At 36.8% G+C, this 18797-nt stretch overlaps 1 protein-coding gene across 2 annotated transcripts in view; it reads right to left on the reverse strand.

Moving 5' to 3' along the window:
• The window catches only part of TAF1B (TATA-box binding protein associated factor, RNA polymerase I subunit B), a 45671-nt gene that overhangs the window by 24217 nt on the left and 2657 nt on the right, over positions 1–18797 (reverse strand). For both annotated transcript variants that reach the window (XM_058836656.1, XM_058836655.1), the window contains exons 4-8: positions 18084–18181; positions 17700–17795; positions 16951–17083; positions 13458–13614; positions 7364–7463 (exon numbers count right to left, since the gene is read on the reverse strand). In XM_058836656.1, coding sequence (XP_058692639.1) covers positions 7364–7463; positions 13458–13614; positions 16951–17083; positions 17700–17795; positions 18084–18181 — 584 coding nt within the window. The remainder of the gene's footprint in view (positions 1–7363; positions 7464–13457; positions 13615–16950; positions 17084–17699; positions 17796–18083; positions 18182–18797) is intronic.

Genomic DNA, 18797 nt, shown 5'->3' on the forward strand with positions numbered 1-18797 from the left:
CGTCTTAAATTACTCAAACTTTTCAGCTAAATTTACAAAACAAAATGGCTTTTACTATGCTTGAACAAAGCTGAATTGATTCACATACATTTTTGTGGCACATCCCCATGTAATTCAAAGCAGTTTTACTGAGCTACTGAGTTGTTGGATGGTCACAAGGCCCGAAGTGTTTATATGGAATGAGTATTAACAACCATATTCTGATTTTAATATTGCCTGTAATGAAGAGAATGAGAAAAAGATATAAATGTGAGGTTCCATATCTTTAACCCATCTGCAATAGTAAAACTCTGGAACATTTAATCATATTGTAACATAAATTATTAACCTTTCATGTAATTTATAATGTGGAATACAAGTCCCACATGGGTAGTACTACACAAGGATACAAGTCTCAAGCTTAAAACTTTTTCTCAAGTAGACCTCTCCAAATACAGTCCTGGTAGGTCACTACACTCCCAGACAGATCCATCAGATTCCTCTTTTTATTGTGGGATAATTGGATAAAGGGAAGAACACCAAAAAATATCCCCCTTTTGAAGCATGGGGAGGGGGGCATTTGACTGCAGTGCTGAGAGACAAACTCCTAGTTGAGAAAAAAAAAAAGCCAAGAAACTATAGATATTCTGCAATGAAACACAGTGTAAAGGTGGCTAAGCTGTAAGCAGCAGGGAATCTTAAAAACCTAAGCAATCCAAAAATCTTGAATTTCAATGCAACAGGTAAATAGGTAAGTCATGAAATAGGAAGAAAAGCAAGACTGTGCTATAACTGGAAACAGAATATGAATTCATTGCATTAAAATCACATGCAAGGAAGAGAAAGATTATGTCTGCAAAGACGTAAACCACTATCTGATAAAATGGAGTATTTTACAAAGGAGAGGCCCAGATAATTTACACTAAAGAAGCTTCAAGGAAATAACTAAGGAGTTCTCTGAAACACAAATGTTGTTTTTTTAAATAATCTTAAGAAATTCTAAACATCAAAGGACTCTCCACTTTAATATGCAGTATTTAAAAAAATGTAAAAGGGGCGATTCAGGAACTGTAGAATGATTAGCTTGGCATGGATCCTGAACAAATTAATACTATGGCAATGGGAAAAACAGAAACTAAAAATATCCTGTCAGTCAAGCAACCTTTGTAAGGTCAGGAGAAGCGAGGAGAGAGTGGACTGGAGCTCCAGCTCCCACAAGAAGCTGATATGAAAAGCCTTTTTCCTTTTTCATGGGAAAGTTAAAGGGGAACCAAATAAAAATTACCACTAAGTCTCACTGGAAGTATGTAACTCATAATTTAATCAAAACTCAAGAGCTGCTCTGCAGGAAAGCAAAGCATGAAGAACAAAGGTGCAAAACAGAAGCATGCTTGATTGGAGAGCAGAGGAGCAGCCTGGGTAAATTCATCTCAGTAATCAGATCTCTCATAGCAGAAGTGAGATTGAAGATGACACAGAAAGATAGGTGACAGAAGGATTAGTGCCAGATTATGGATACCAAAATGCTGCCAAGAATAAAACCAAGCAATGTTTTAAAAAATGGAAGAGAAGAACAACAAGAAAATACAAACTATAGAATACCGTAAAATAAGAAATGAAAGAGTTGGAAAGTTTCCAGGCAGAATAGAGAAGAATGATCATCTCACAGTTTTTCAAGGAAACCTTTCACTCCTAAATAAAAGAGGAAAGAAATTTACTAATCCAAGCTAGGGAGGGTGTGTGTATGTGTGTGTGTGTGTGTGTGAATGCAAGGTATGTACTTCTCCAACACAAATGCAATAAAGCCAAAGCATCATACAGAATAAAACACTCAATGCTCAAGTGACATATTCTCAAAAGAGCTGAAGATTTCCAGTCTACTTTATAAATACATTATAGCATCTACTTCAACACCTATCACAGGTTACCTTTAGGGAAAGGAAAGGCTTGGATGAATTATAGAGCAGCAAACATTTGTTTTCAAACTCTTCAATTTTCCATCAAAGCTAACATCAGTTCATAATGGAGCATTAATTAGAAGTCCTTATTCAACTGAACACAACTGAGATGCCCAGAGCTACTGGCCTAATCCAGCACAGACAGAAAGAAATATAATTTTAATGTAGAATGATAAGCCATTAAACTTGAAAGAAACAAGGTATCAGCAAGAAGGTAAGAACAAGAAGCTTTTCAGCTAGGGGGGATAAAAGGGAAAAAATCATGACGTGATTTTGAGTTTCATTATTCCCCTCTCTTGTCCACAACAGTGATTTATGACTAGCAGAGTATGTTTCTGCTGCTTTACCAGGATGTATTCAAGAATTTTCTATAGGCAAAGGTAAGGAAGAATGCTAACACTATTCTCAGTTGGAAGTTAGGAAAGCATTTCTGTACCATGGAAAATTCTGAGGAGTAACACTAGGAGTCATTTAAGAATCAAGACATCCAGGGATGGAAATATGTAAATTAGAGCAGAATTCAAACTTAACAGTGCTTCTGTTAATCTAAGTTGGACGTTGGGTGTGAAAAAGAAACAAACAAAAAAAAAAGCTACACTAAGACAATTGAAAAGTATAGATGGTAATTTTATCATGTTGGCAAGGTCAAATATTTTTAAGTAAGTACATTCCTTGTTATAGGCAGCAATACTCTGGATTATAAAACACAAACAAACAAAAACCATGAAAAAAGAGAGGATGGAATTGAATTAGAAAACAAAAAAGGAAGTACTTTTAAGATACAGATTCCTAGGCAGCAAGGTGTATCAACAACGCTGTCAACACTAAAACATTCAGTGGCCTTGTAAAACATGTGGATTTTGAATTGTGCAGCTACTTCCACCTAAGAGTAAGGGAGAAAGGCTTATAGAGAAGCCATTCCACGACCACTCCCCAGGGCAGAAGAAGTAGAAAGGATAATTCTGTCAACATTCATTCCTTTTGTCTTCAGGGACAAGACAGGTCTGAACAGAATTCAACTAACTCACCAAGCTCAACTTTCACCAGGCCCCCCATCCTTGTAGAAAAAACAAGAAGGCTCTTAACTCGTTTCTTCCTAAAGTTTTATTTTAAATTTGGAGAAGAGACTGAGAGAAGGGAACTTCTCTGAGGTCACACATCATGCTCCTTGCCAAGTGCAGACACTTGTGCATTGAGAGACAACCATCTCCAAAGCTCTTTAGCACAACAGGATCTGAAAGATGCTTATGAGACTACACCTATCCTGCTGTACCCAGCACATATTCCAAAGTGACACGGTTGTTATCTTCAGTACTTCAGTAAATCACGTTGCCCAACATCCATGGGAGTGACCTGCTTACCTATATACACACATACATTTAAATTTGTGTGTGTGTGAAGAATGTGAGAATCAAACCCAAGTATTACTTCTGGACATTAAAAAAACATCCACTTACAACGTGTTAAAGGGAAAATACACAGAAACATAGCATGTTTTATACAAAGTAATGAAAGTTAAAGGTAAATTTGAGGCAACAACACGCAACCAAATTTTAAGCACAAGCAGAATAATACTTAAGAGATAATTGGGTATACAGTCCCAAGTCAAGAATGCATGGCAGAGACAGACCTATGGCAAAGACAAGTTGTTGACAGTTCAAGACAAAAGGCATGCTTTAATCCATTTTGTATAAGGATAAAGATAAATCCCTAAAAGCAAAATGGAGGATGTGTATCTTATAGAAGTATCTCCACTTCATCCAGATATAAAAGAGGGAATTTGTATGCATCTGGAGGACAGATAATAAAATAATACAAGCTGAAAACAAATTATCCAGTGAACTTTATATATATGACTACCAATTTACAAATACATCTTAACTCCTTCACTAAATGGTTTTAAAAGAAATAGATATCCTAAAATCCTAGATATCCTAATGCATTAAAAACATGGAAGAAACGTGACTTCCACCTAAAGGAGAAAAGATGACTGCACTTATAAAAGATGTACTGGCTACTGGCACAAGCCTTAGGATGGGAAGAGATTTACTGTAGTTAAACAATTTGCAAATATAAGAAAAAACCCTTGAACTCCTGCACAGAACAAAACAAAAAACTTACATATCTTATTCTTTCTTCATACATACAAAAAGATTTTAATCAAATGGAATAAGAACATTTGTTTTAGAAAAGAAAATTTTGCTTTTCCTCCCTTGTATTGGGAAGTTAGAACTTCTGAACAAAACAGCAGCATCTTGCTGCTACTGCTGTTTGCCCTGTTAACCCTCTCATTGTACATTTAGGTAAAACCCATTTTCCAAGGGCTAATTTCTAATACACACATGATTTAATAGAGGAAAGGATAAATAAGATGACTAATCAAGTAAAAGCTTAGAAAACTGACTTGAAGCAATGGAAAGATGAATACATATGGAAGATAAACCAGTAATTTTTCTTAAAGATCTTCTAAAAAGTACTTTTATCCTTCATAGAACACTTTTGAGTAGTATTTATCTCTAGTTAGGCCCTGTATAACATGTTATACAGTTATGCATCTTGATTAAAGATGATACAGAGAGCTGGAGGCTCCTTTTCTCTTTATGACAGTCATGCCCATGGCTCCCAGACCTCTGGACAGAAGTGTTCAGATACAACCATACCTTTGTGGCAGTTATTTTAAATAAAGTTCAGTTTCAGCAGAACGAAGAATTATGCCCTTGTTAGCTGTTCCACTACCAAAACATGAAGGGCCTATCTGCCATGTATACTGAGAATGTGGAACAGAATATTAGGCATACTTGAGGTTGGAAGGGACCTCTGGAGATAATATATGGAGTCCAACACTTCTGCTGAAGCAGGATCAACTACAGCAAGCTGCTCAGGACTGTGTCCCATCAGGTTTTGTGTATCTCTGAAGATAGGGACTCCTGTTGCCTGTTCCAGCTCTCAATCACCCTTACACAGTGACAAAGTTTTATATTTCAATGGAATTTCCTGTTTTTCAGTTTGCACCCTGTATTTCAGTTGTCTCCTGTCCTCACACTGCACACCACCAAGAAGAAAGCCCGATGCCATCCTCACTCCTCCCTGACAGACATTTATACACTTTACTGAAATCATCCCTAGCTCTCAGTGATAAAACCCGCAGCTCTCTCAGCCTCTCCTTAGACTGCAATCACCCTAATTGCTAAACAGTATGCAACACAGGGAAAACTGCCTGATACAGACTCCATTCCTAAATTACACAGCACAGAAATTTACCACAGCTGGGAAGCCTGAAACTAATCCCATTCCTTGCGTATGGAAAACCACTTCTGAATGACAAGTCATAAAAAACCCTTTGTGCATGTATACATACACATGCCACTGCACAGAAAGTAGGCATGACTCACCTCATAGTAATGTTGCATTTACTTTTCTAACACCTGTAACAACTTCAACCTTGTACAAATTCAGCATATTTTGGATATGTGGGAAATTGTTACTAAAAAAAGTCTTTAAGCCACTGAGAATATTTATATACAAGATGAGATTCATCAAGTTAGGCTTCATCTGCACTTAACTGATAAAGTGATATTTAGTATTACTTCATATTCTTCAAGTTACTCTAACATAATTACTTCTTGGTTCAGACTTTAGCTGCATAGGACACAATTAAATGCACTAAAAATACGTTCAGAATAAAAGAGGAGACAAATGGAATATTTGTCAGTTATCAATATTTTGGAACATATTTGCAGTTTATACTCATCGGACTCGAAGCACAACAAATAATGGCATTAGAGCCACTTACATGCCTAGTTCTAACAGCCATAATATAAAGGTTATAAAGATAATTGTCTACAAAATCTTCTATACACAGCACGAAGCAGAAAAGAATGTAAGCTATATTTTCAGAATGGAGAATTATACAATCTCATTTCCTACTCCAGGACGATAACCTCATCTCTCAAATTTCTAAACACTCTGATGCCAAAACTAGATGCAGTAAGACATTAGTAATCTCAGTACTACAGTAAGAAATATGAGATATAGGAAAGAGCTAGTAAGGATTTTGCAATTATCAGTCCCATGATGTAGTAAACAAACCATTAAAACTAAGTAAAACTGAGGATGCCTTACAAAAGTAACATTAAAGGTAGAATAAGGAAAAGACATTTCTAAAAAGAAGAAGCCACAATAATACTGGAGTGGCTGGAAAACAAATGGTACAGTAAGCTTAGAGAGTTGTACTTATATATCTCAGTGAAGACACAGTTATGAGATTACTTGATTAGTGTACATATCTACTTGTGCTCTGGAAGTGAAGGGAGCAGCCCTATCCCAAAAGTAAACAGTAGGATCCTCCAAAGGAAACTGTCATCTCCTCTCTGTAAACCAGTTCTTCCACTCTGAGGTATGGTACAAGCTTTACAGTTGCAATTCATAAAACAAAAACTCATCCAGAAGACAGAGGCAAAGAAAGACAAAGACTTAAAATGAACTTTATACTCATATTTCAACCTAACATCTTTTCTGTTACAGAAATATCTAAGACAAAAAAAATCAAGAGGTTTTATATTAAATTTATCTCCTGATTTTTAGAAGTTGAAGTCATAATTCTCGTTTATCCAGACAGAAAAGCAGTAATATAAAACCAAAAATAATATAAATGCTAAAACTTCTGAAGGCACAACTTCTGAACAACTCACGACCTGCTGAATATAAGCTACATATTGGAGAATGATAATGTTACTCGCAACGTCATCAGTGAGGGCTGAGCAGAATTCCTGCTTTCTGCTCTTAAAAGCTAAGATTTTATCTGCACACTTCAAAAATCTGTAATAAATTTTTATCTGCAACAGAAATGTCATTGGGCAATTGTTACCACAATACGTAATAATCTTAAATAAGGGAAATTTAAATTTCACTCAAGACTGTCCATTACTATTCAGTTCCTGAAAGAGCTGTGTCCCATTATGCAGATTTTAGATTTGATATCTTTCAATCAGTACAGGAACAGAAGAGATAGCATCTAAACCATATTTTATTAAAAGAATATGGAATTGCAAACAAAGTAAAGAGATATTTCAAATAAGCACCAAAATGGATAATATATTGCCCTAAGACTTGAAGCTAAATCCTGTTTTTGAGTGTTTTGAGAGCAGTTCTGAATACCCTTTTCTCCACAAGTACTTACTGATTTAATTCTAATTTAGGTAATCAGTTTAATAAGACTGGTTAAAGACTAAAGCACTCCAAGTCACAGAGTGCACTAGCTTCTGCCAGGCTCCAATACTGTGAAACATGAACCCTGTTTAGATAATAATAGATTTAATCAATTTAATCAATTTATTAGTACAGTGACCAAAATAATTAAAATACCACTAAATAACTAGGTTTTGGTTGGGTTTTTGTTTTAATAATTCCTTTAAGAATAAACTTACCTCTACACAAAAGATCTTAAGATCAAGTCCACATAACCTCATGTTCTCCGGAAAATGCTGGAAAACATTCAAATATGGAATATGCCCTTCAACAACAAACCTGCATTAAAAAAAAATGAAGACCAAATCAAAATAATATATAGGATGACAAATTCTATGTTTATTACAAAATTAATATACAAATCAACTTCTGATTTGAAATAACATCAGTATTATCCTACCTAAGCAACTCAACCTGAAGTTGCACACGCAAAATGCTCCACAGAACAAAAATCAGTTCAATCATGTAACAGGCTTTTAAATTCAAGCTCAGATGTGACTGACAAATGATAATATTATGGCAGTACGCATAGAGTCAACAAGCTTACATGGAGTTTGTTCTGCACATTCTTCAACTACTGCATTTCTTGCACTACTTCAAACTTCCTTTGAATGGTTTGGGGTTTTTTTCAAAATTCTGAAGCTTTGAGCAAATTTTACTTTTAAAACAAGACTTTCTGCTGGAGGAGTTTGAATCAGGTAATGTGATAGGGAAGAAAATCACAGAATGATGAACAGATACATAGAACTGAAGCCACATTAATTACATTGCTATGATGCTACTTTTCAAAGAAGTATTAGTGAGGTTTTGGTAAGTGGTTGACAGTATTATTTGATATTTTTCTTGAATACACACACACACACACACACATATATATGTATATAAAAGATGGGACTTAACAATAGATACCAATAAAATGCTACCACTACACCAAACCCCTGCTCTTATCCAGCATCTTAACAGACACCCACAATCGGCCAAGCAAACACCAAACAAGTACAGATCCTTACAAGACAACACACTCATTCCACACTAGGGCACACTGGTAGTCTCCTATAGGGCTCAGCTAGAAATGCCTTCCCATCTCCTCTTCTCCAAACCAATTTTGTTGAAAGAGTACATTAAACCTAAGTAAGTTAACATTATAAGCAGAGAAGACTCTGTTCATTAACTAATATCAGGACTGAAAACAATTTTCTCCCCCCAGCTGATAAGTGTTATCTGCACAGGAACTCTCTCATCTTGCTACATAGACTAATAACTTTTTGGTCTACACATATTCCATGTCCCTTCTGAGCCTAGAGCAATTCACGAGCTCACCTGCTATCTCCCAGTTCTGTGCCCTCATCACTCTTTGTTCCATATTATGCTGTGTGTATCTATTGAAGTTGACTAAAACTCTGTTAAAAAGCTAGTTACTGCAAAGTTTACAGTAGCTATAGTCTACTTTTTTTTCAAGCAGTCTTACCTGAATTTTCAGTCTAATTGAAAAAAATTAGTTAAACCCAGGACTAAAATAAAAAGTACATCTCATGATCAAAACTGTCTCAGAATAATTTATGATTCCTTAAAAATAACAGCAATATGAAAAATCATATTGCAATAGCCTTTGTTCCAAAGCTCTGCTTATTAGTCTCTTAAGTGAAGAAGTGAGAGGTGGTACATAATCCTTTCTAATCAAATTGTGTAACCATCATTTTGCTAATGAAATTTCAGTAGCTTTACTCAACCAGCAGAAACAGCATTTCCCCACCCTGAGTGGAGATGTGCACCGGGCTCCTGTGAGGCTGTTCTCCAAACCCAGCCCCCACTGCTGGTCCTCACCACCCCGCCTGACCTGCTGAGCAGCTGGCACATCAGTTCCTTAGCTCATTTTAGTCATCCACTAAACTGAGGAACATAAGCTTGAGGTATGGTTTCACAGAGTTGATTGAGTCAAACTAAAAGCTCAACACAACTAGCAGGACCTCCCTCCTTGTGATCCAGCCATGAGCTGATGTTGACCATCTCTTCCCCAAATATAAGTCTCAAGAGCAGCAGAAAACCAGCTGCTACCCTACTGCCAGCAAGGTTCCTTTCATCATCTAACAAACTGTGAAGAGGCTCACAGATGGCTCTACAAGGGAAAGAGTTGCCAGAGAGAAGGGGGTGCATCACACAGGCAGGAGAAGAGAAAAAAGGGAAGCAGGGCCTTCCCCTTTCAGCAACAGTGTTGCATTACTGGCTCAGCTGATGATAAGCTTTGGCTGACACACGTCAAGGCACAATCACACTTGGAACCAAGACAGTGAGAGCAGCAAACGCCTGAGCCAGCACAGCAGCAGCTGGAAGAGGACAAACAATCAGGACCTTGTTTCGGGTGTGGTGTAATGGTGATGTAGCCAAACCAACCTCACAGCTTGCTGCCTCTGAAATGGGAAATCCCACCCTCCTTCAGTCCCCTGGCGCACACTCCTCCCTGCTGACAAAAGCACCTGTGTGACTTCTCAGAGGATCAGATTGGGAACTAGTCTCTTCAGGATCTCACTCCAACAGACTCAGATGACTGCAGGAACATTACTGCCAGCACAAGGCAGAAAGGGACAGCAGTGAAGCACATTAACCTGCACTAAAATGCCCAGTGAAACTTTGTTTTACAAAATTTATCTTCTATAGAGCTACTTCTTTCAACTAATCAACCATAAACTGGATGTTTTTTACTAACCATAAATTGGCTAGTACCCATGGCGAGAGAATGAAGAGGAATGTTTATGCACGTCCACAGCAACAAAAACTTGGAGCAGCTTAAATTGATGCTGGAACCACATCCCCACACTGCATGAGACAAGCAATGTCCACCAAAACATCTTTTTTTTTGAAACAAAAAGTCTGCACTAATTTGGTTATACCAAGTCAAAGCACTGCAACTGTTTAAAAAATTGTATCTTTTCTAGCTTAAAATTATTGTCTCCCAAAAAAAACCCAAAAAAACAAACTCTTTTCTCTCAGGTTAAAAGTTGTCTTTACACTCTAAAAATACTGCACAAATACTCTGTTATGAATAGAATGTACTGATGATTCAAGTTTTAACACTTAATCCACAAGTCCAGATTTCGAATAGCATTTCAGAACAATTTATTTTGTCTCCGGTTCCTCCAAACCTTTCATTTAACAGACAGATGGTCAAAACACCTGTAGGACTATGTTCTGTCAGGGAGGTGCTTGAAAACTTGACTGGCAGATGCAGTACACAGTCAATGTTCCTTTAATTACAGCAGCAACATACATTAATAAGGCCCAAGTATGAAAAAAATCCTAGGTCCTCAGCACACTACAAGGAAGTGATGCATCTGTTAAAGCCACAGTAATGCCACAAACTGATTATAAGTTTAGTCTTCCCAGCACAACTAGCTATAACCTCATTTGAAAGGCATTATTTCTCAGAATCTCAAAAGTCTAGCATCTTGAAACTTTTTCCAAAACCCAACTATTTTATTATTTAGATGAATATTATACATCATACGGAATATTGTAAGACTATTTACAATGGAAAAGGATTTAATGTGTAGCAAAGACTTGAGTAGAACGTTGTTGAAAGTGTTATTTTTAAACCAAAATGTTCCTGTCAGAGGAGGTAATTGTAGTGTTTTTCTGCTAAGTGTGTCAAGTAGCAAGGAGGAGTATATTTTTGGTGTTGTAAATCCTTTAAAAGCTGGCAGATTGCCCGACCATAGTGCCTAAGCATGTATCACAAGGGAGGAGTGGTAGTCAGCTGACTTCAGGGTACAGAGAAAACCAAACTGAGGAAAAAACAAGGCAGAACTTTAAACAGAACTCTAATTCAGCTGGTTTAAATAAAACAATTTGCCTACAAAGACTTAAAAGGTAATACTGAATACTTAATGCTTTCTCTGCATAGTTTTCATCTTCAGTCTGTCGTTATTTTGTATCTTAATGCATGCAAAAATGTGAACATTGTCTGATTTTTTAAACTTAAATATTCAGAAGTCAGAAAACTTCATGCAATTTAAAATTCTTTCTACTTCTTCATCAAACTTGTTGAAAGGCAAAGACCTTAAGGGTAGGGAGGGAAGCATGATAACATAATTACAGTCTTATATAACTATCGTATCATGGTAAAACTTTGCAATACAAATAACATTCTTTTAAACTTCACTTTCTGTACTTAATCCAGTTCATATATTCAGTGTGTTTAAAGTTACTGAATCATTATGATTTACACAGTCTTACACACATAAATTGTATCATAATTTAATTATATCTTCTCATTCAAATAATCTTATCTCAATTTCCAATTTTTAGTTTCAGATTATACCTTTCTGTTGTATATTTGCTGCTTGATTTTTTGAATCTTTTCCCAAACTTTTTATTACTTTCATGTTTCTCCAAATCCTTTCAAATGTGTTCATCTCTTAAGGGTATTAGTCCAAAGGATAGTCTCCAGGTTCCGAATAATTTTCCAGGATCTTTTCTGCAGTCTCTAATTTTTAAAGTGCCAAATACAATAATTCACCATTCATATGCTAACCAAATAATCTATCTTCTCTCTTGACAGCTGACTTCAATAGTTGTTGCTTGGCTGGGTTTTCTTCCAACCACACCATTGTACTTAGACAGAAACATGTGAAGATGTCTTTGCCTGCTATGAGCCAACAACGCTTCCAGAGATGGCTTTCACAATACAACAGCCAAAGAATATGTATTTAATTATTAACTTTTCTCTCCAAACAAGATGGAGTAACTAATAATTCTTTAGTGTGAACCAGTTGCTCTGTCCCAGAAATTGCAATTTACTACCTAGATTTTTGCCATATACAAATATTATCAGACAGGTTTGACGTTATTTGTTTGCTGATCATTCACAAAAATACAGAGTACGTTATGGTCGCTCTGACTTGTACAGAAATTCCTAAGGAAGAACGTAGCCAGTAAAAATCTTGTTATTTCCTTGTTATTAGCACCACTTTTGAGTTCTACTATTTCTTAATCTACTCAAGAAATACTTTTGTATTGCAGGGCACTAGTCTGAATTCTGAATGTTATGGCATTTTACTGAAAATTTTACAAGTCATCTTGTATGCAATAGCATATCCAATTATGCAAATATGTGATGGTTTATGCAATTCTGATCAATGAAGACAACAGCCACTCCGAAAGTAAAATCAAAGGGTCAAATTGTTTTGCATAGCAACTGATTATCTAGTAGTAACTACTGTACTTCAAGACATGAAAACCTCCATAAAAACTTGCATTTATCACACTTTCAGCAGCTACACCAGTTGTAAGCACCAGAGGTGGGGGACAATGTACCCACTGCTTTGCCTTTTAACTCACAGTTGACATATTTGAAAAATAAAACTGAAAGCACTGAATTTTTAATCAGTTTTTCCATTCTCTTGTCTGAGTTTTCAGTTTGATTTGCCACTGAATTTACTTGACTATTTCTATTCCTTAAATTTTGGCCAAGTAATGTTTTTTCACCATCTGTTTAGAAATACTCAGTATTTCAACAGTTGTTAAAAAGAATACAAAAGGTCTTCCAAGGAAAATCTAGGAATTCCTGAACTTATTTGGGCCTGATTTAAGATATTTATTGCCAACAAGAATTGTTGATGAATAATTTTTTCATTCCTGAAGTAAATAAGGAAAGTGTTCATGGTCTTGTTGTAGGGGAGAGAAGAGAACTGCATTGTCATCAGTAGCCTGACAGTCTCTATTTAACATCAAACCCTATTATTAGAACAATTTATTTCTACCATATTAAAAGGTGTTATTCTGAACTCTAATAATTACAGATACAAAGATATGAAGACAAAATAATCTTCCTATATTAATTTCAACTCCATTGCATGAAGTTACTGTGCTACATTTCAGATCACTGTACACTGCTGGTATTCCTTGCTTGATGACACTGATGTAAGTCCTGGAGAATGTTTACTCATTTAGTTCTAACATGCTGACAACAGCAAATATCACAGAAGTGTGGCCATACACATATCAGCAAGTCTTAAGAATTTTTGAAGGAGAAGGTTAAACTGCTTCTCTAACTTCAAAACCTTCTTCCTTACAGGTCTTTGAAATTCATTGCAGTCAACAGAGAAGGTCCTCCTACAGCAGCTGCACAAATGGTTATGACAAAGGAAATACAAGACAACTAAATATAAAGGACTTCTCACTATAACTGAGCAAATTCAGAAGAGGGCAATAGTACAGATCTGTTTTTTAAAACATTATTTATAAAAGCAACAATTCTTCACTAAGGACTATTCATACCTTAAGAGCTCAGACAGTGTAATTGGCTCTCTCACCCACAGTAATGCCATGTAACAAAATGAAAGGGTCATTGGCATCGTCATCCTCAGTTTCTCCTTTTGGTTCTTCATTAAATACAAGCTGCCATCTACTGATCCAGAGCAGACAGAGGTGCTTTCTTGGATTTATGTTAAAAACAGGAAAGAAAAAAAGCAGTTGGTATGATAGACACATGAACCATGGAATACAAAAAAAACAAGATAAAGGAACATAAAAGACTTGTTCAGCAACTAGTAACATTTTGAAATTACTTTGAGTTTTTTGCTTGTTTGTGTACTTTTCTATTAAACAGTTTAATTTATTAATCTACCACAATATGAGATGAGAACCTGTTTCATAAAGTGCTATTTCACTTCACTAGGACATTAACTCCTATGTAACATATAACTAACAATACTTATGAGTTTTCCATTTGAGAGACAAAGGAACTGTGAGGGAACAAGGAAAAAAATTATGTATTTGAATCAATGACTGAATTTGGGATTAAAACACAGTTTTAAACTTTAACACAGGCAGGACTTTAATGAAAAAGTCATTTACAATTGCAGAAATTTTACTCGTGTTAAAAGTTTGCCCTGAATCCATCTGTCCTATAATCTCAAACTGTGGAGACACAGGTATTTTTTTTAAAAAAATGTATATAAATTCAATGTCAAAGAAACAACTTTAGAACAAGAATGTAAGAAATGGTGAAGAGGGTGGGAAAAAAACCCAAATAAATTAGTGTTCAAATCTCTCTACTTCTTTACTGAGGTGAATTACTAAAAACTAAAAGAAACAGAGAAAAGAGCAAATTTCATTTAGTAGAGTGATTTATGAATTAGGAACCTTTTCAGCAGTGCAACCTGCAAGTTCAGGGAAAGAGGGCCAAAAAAATGAAAAAAAAAAAAACACAGTAAGCCTCTCTTCCCTACATCACGACCCAGCCAGGATGAAGGAAAATGCATTTAAAGCGCAGCGGCACAAAATGTCAGCACTGACTCTGCAGAGATTTTCCTCACTTCACTTCCCCACAAACCGTTCACCTGCTCAGACAGGAATGGCGAGAGCTGAATCCACAGCTCCCCAGCTGGGAGCTGCAGCGCCAGGGCGAAGAGCCCGCTGAAAACCATTTGGACCCTCCGAGCGGCTGGCGGCTCCGCGGCAGCCACACCTGCGAGGCGGCAGGGCCGGCGGGGCAGGAGCAGCGGCCGGGGCCCGCAGCACCGCGACCCCGCACACAGCGAGCTCCAGGGCCGGCCTGCGCTGCCACCTACCGGCCCCGGAGCCCTCACGGAGCCGGCACAGCCCCGGGCAGTAAGCAGGCACGGCCCCTGAGCCGGCACAGCCCCGGCCCCGGAGCCGACACAGCCCCGGCCCCGGAGCAGGCACAGCCCCGGCCCCGGAGCCGGCACAGCCCCGGCCCCGGAGCCGACACAGCCCCGGCCCCGGAGCCGGCCCGAAGTCCTGCTGCAGAGCAGAGCATCCCAGCACGCACAGGCGCGCCGGGGAACAAAGGAAGGAACACTGGAACATGGGTTTATTCCTTGGAGTCAACCGCTTCACCTTTCACATGGATATTTGCGCTTAATGACTGAAGCTTCATTGTTAATTTCACATTCAACTCAATTTAAAATAATCCTCATTATATTTGTGGCCTTAATGATGGCACACAACTTCCTTTTATTTCTTCCAGCTTATGCAAGGCATGACAACACACAGTTACATGCAGCTAATAATTTAAAGAGTTTTATAGGCTTCTCCAGCAATATCTCAGTGCTATACTCAGTGGAATTTGCTATTAAACCCTACACAAAAATAACAAAAAAAAAAACCCAACTGCTGTCTGGACAAGCCTCTTAGAAGAGAAGGGTGTTGAGGTTTCTAGTCTGTAGCAATAACAGCTCAGCAGAAACAACAGTGAAGAAAATATTTATGAATCTTCACAAGAGTTTGCAATAGACTAGAACACACTTACTTGTTAAATTTCTACAGACAAAACTGTTTCTATGTCTGATTTCATCAAAATTTACTTTAAGCATTCACTGAACTCAAAACTAATTTCAAGTGATTTTAGTGAAATTGATGACTACTGGAAACTGAATTCAATCTCTGAAACAACCAACCAAGACAATAAATTACGGCCTGCTTCCGACTACCTTGCTGTTCTAAGACTTTAAGCAACAGACCTATGAAAGGCACAAGTAACATGGAAGAAAGGAGCTCCTCTAGACATCAAAAAGGAGAAGAAAATTCAAGGGAATACTTTCACTAGAAATTTTTCACTCAATTCTTTCCTTTTTGTGTTATATTTGTATAACACCCAAGAGTCTATATGCACAAACATACAGTGACTCTTTACCTCAAAATGTTGTCATTTTAATATATAAGGATGAAAGGTTCTAGTATAATATTAAAAAAATTTGCATCACCATTTTTACACCTTTTTCCTCCCCTCCCTAATTCTGTCTGGAGTTTTAAACAAGCATTTATTTTTCTAATTGCTGCTGATCAAATTTCTCACTCTATTACCTCTTGTGGACTTTACAAAAAAAAGAGAAAAGCTTGAAAAAACAAGACTGTATTCTTCTGACGGTAGAGAGGCAGTATCATAGAAGAACAGAAACATGACATAAGGAGACTAGTACATAACAGGGGAATAAGAAACACAGGTAAAGAAGAAAAAAGCAAGCAAAGAATAAAGCAAAAAAGAAAACCATCATAACTTTAAGCAAAATCTTTCAAATGTGCCTTGCAATGCATTTCCAGTATCAGGCACTGCAGCATTGTCTGGTATTACTCTTGCCCAGCAGAACCTAACACTCCAATTTTCTACAACACTTTAATTAAACATAATTTCAGCATTCTGTAAATATTTTCCAGCTGCTATTGTGAGCAGAAAAGAGAAACTGATGGAATGCTAAAATATTATTTTTCATAGAAGGGGTCACTGGGAAAGCATTAAAAAACTGTGGAGACAAAAGATACAGAAATACCAAAATAATGTAAAGAAAAAAATTAAAAAGCTAAATATATCTACATGATAGAAACAAAAAACACCCCCTTGAACAACAAATTCATGTTTCTTAACATCAAAGTCGTAAGAGACAGCTCTGCTATTGGTTAAAGAAGCTGCTGTGTTTGTGAACATCTAGCTTGGCAAACGTAACAGCAATTTTTTTCCCACTCCAAACAGGAGGCATGGAGCAAACTTGTTATAGAACAGAACTTCCTCCTGCATTTCCCACTGTATTTCCAGGTCCTGTTCAACTTTTATCTCTTTGGGTGGGGGTTGGGGGAGGAAGTCTTCTATTTCTGGTAGAATATAAAGTAGTACAGTGTCAAACAAGACTGAAAACATTACACCTTCCAACCAGTTCCTCCAATTCACTATACACAAATACACTTTAAATCTATTTATATTTTAAAACTACAGAAAAACTGGTTTTCAGATAGTTCAGCTCACTGCTCTTACCTGAGACTTTGCTCACTGATGAGACAAAGCTGCAGTCAGTCTGCAGATCCCCCTCACTTTCAGAGAGAGACAGCAAGTGCAGAAGGCTGGGTCTCTCTGGATCACTGTCCACATCAGTACTGCTCTCACATACCTGGAGTTTGTAAATAAAGGTTTGTATTTGCTACTCTTAGTTACTGTTTGGATCTTACCAAACCACATAAAGCATGACAGATGCAAAATTAACAGTAAAAGTTAAAACCCAAACTGTTCATATTTTAACTCCATGAATTACCAGTAAGTGGGGAAAAAAAAAAAAAAAAGCAACTATTTTTAAAAGATTTCTCAAGATTAAAAAAACTTCTAGTGACTTCTAGTGACTTCTAGTGATCCGCTACAATGATCAGAAAGTTGGCAATACACAGAATGAAAGCTCGATCAAATGACTAACTTCAAGACAGCAGACAGGAAAGGATGATAGCTGATGATACATTTTGCACTGTGATTCGTATTTACTGATTATCTATGTCAAGACAAAGCAATACTTTTCAATCAGCAGTTTCAGTCACAGAAATATTCACCTCTTGAAATAAGTAAAACACTCCAAATCCCAATAAAATGGACATGTGCAAACCTGCTTATACAATCTCCTTCATACTGAAGTGACATCATTACCAGCAAGATATGTAGCCTAAACAAAGAAGATTTTTGTTGTGTTGCTTTTAAAAAGATACCAAACAACATCTCATGGGATTTGAGCTTCCACTTACTGATAATGCTTTGACAGTTTCCCCAGCTGGTCTCTTGCAATATGCCTGTTTGCTCTTCTGAAGGTAACACCTCCAAAAATTGCACAGAATTTCATCCTGATAAACACAAATGGATGGTAATTAGTACAGTGTTTACATGACCATTAATTGCTGAGAGAAATTACAAATTTCTAACTCAGGAATCTGAATAATATTCCATCTCTAGTTTTATTAACTGTGATTTATAAAATATGTTTTAAAATTACTAGAGAAACAAATTTTGATTTCATATGCTCCATGATTTTAAACGGGGACTTGTGTGATTCACTTTAAAATCTTTTGAAATCCCACCTTCTGTAACACACACACATACAGAGTGTACAACTCACACTGACATCTACGTACCTTCATTTGTGGACATACTCCTAATGCTTCTAAAGCTTCCACTTGTTTCTTGAGTACAAGCTGAAAGCCTTCACAAATATACCATTCACAGCCTCCATCTAAGGGAAAAAAAGGGGGGCTATGTACTATTTTGTTTGTACTATTTTGTGTTTGTACTATTTTGGGTTTCTTTAACCTAAAGCACACTTATTCCCATATCTCTATTTGATAATTTCAGATCCCAGTGCATAAACCAGCTACACTGAACACTTCACTACCTTCCATTTATTCACAGCCTTAAATGAGAACAAAAGTTACTGAACAAGAACTTCACACATTTCCCAAGAATAATATAATTCATTATAATGTCTAGTGTGGCATTTGTAATTGAGTGGAGCATTGTTAAATTACCAGTTTAAAAATAACTGAGAACCTGCCATTAAAAATGAAATATGAACATTTCTTTCCCACTCCTGACACAGAAAACTGGAACATTACAGTAGTGAGTCAGGCAAAAAACAACCAATACCACCACGTGCTTTACCACTCTCACACAGAATCATACATGTTTAAATAAAAGAATATCCCAACTTCTAACAAATCCTAGCACAACTTGAATTTCACAGGTAGTGGGCCTGCTCCAATCTACTTACTATTTCTTCAGGCTGCATTACAATTACTTTTCGCCCTCACCTCTCTAAACTTACTGCTAACCTTTTCTACAGGCTTTCGGTT

The sequence above is a fragment of the Poecile atricapillus genome, chromosome 3 (assembly GCF_030490865.1).
Source record: "Poecile atricapillus isolate bPoeAtr1 chromosome 3, bPoeAtr1.hap1, whole genome shotgun sequence".
NCBI classification, from domain to species: domain Eukaryota; kingdom Metazoa; phylum Chordata; class Aves; order Passeriformes; family Paridae; genus Poecile; species Poecile atricapillus.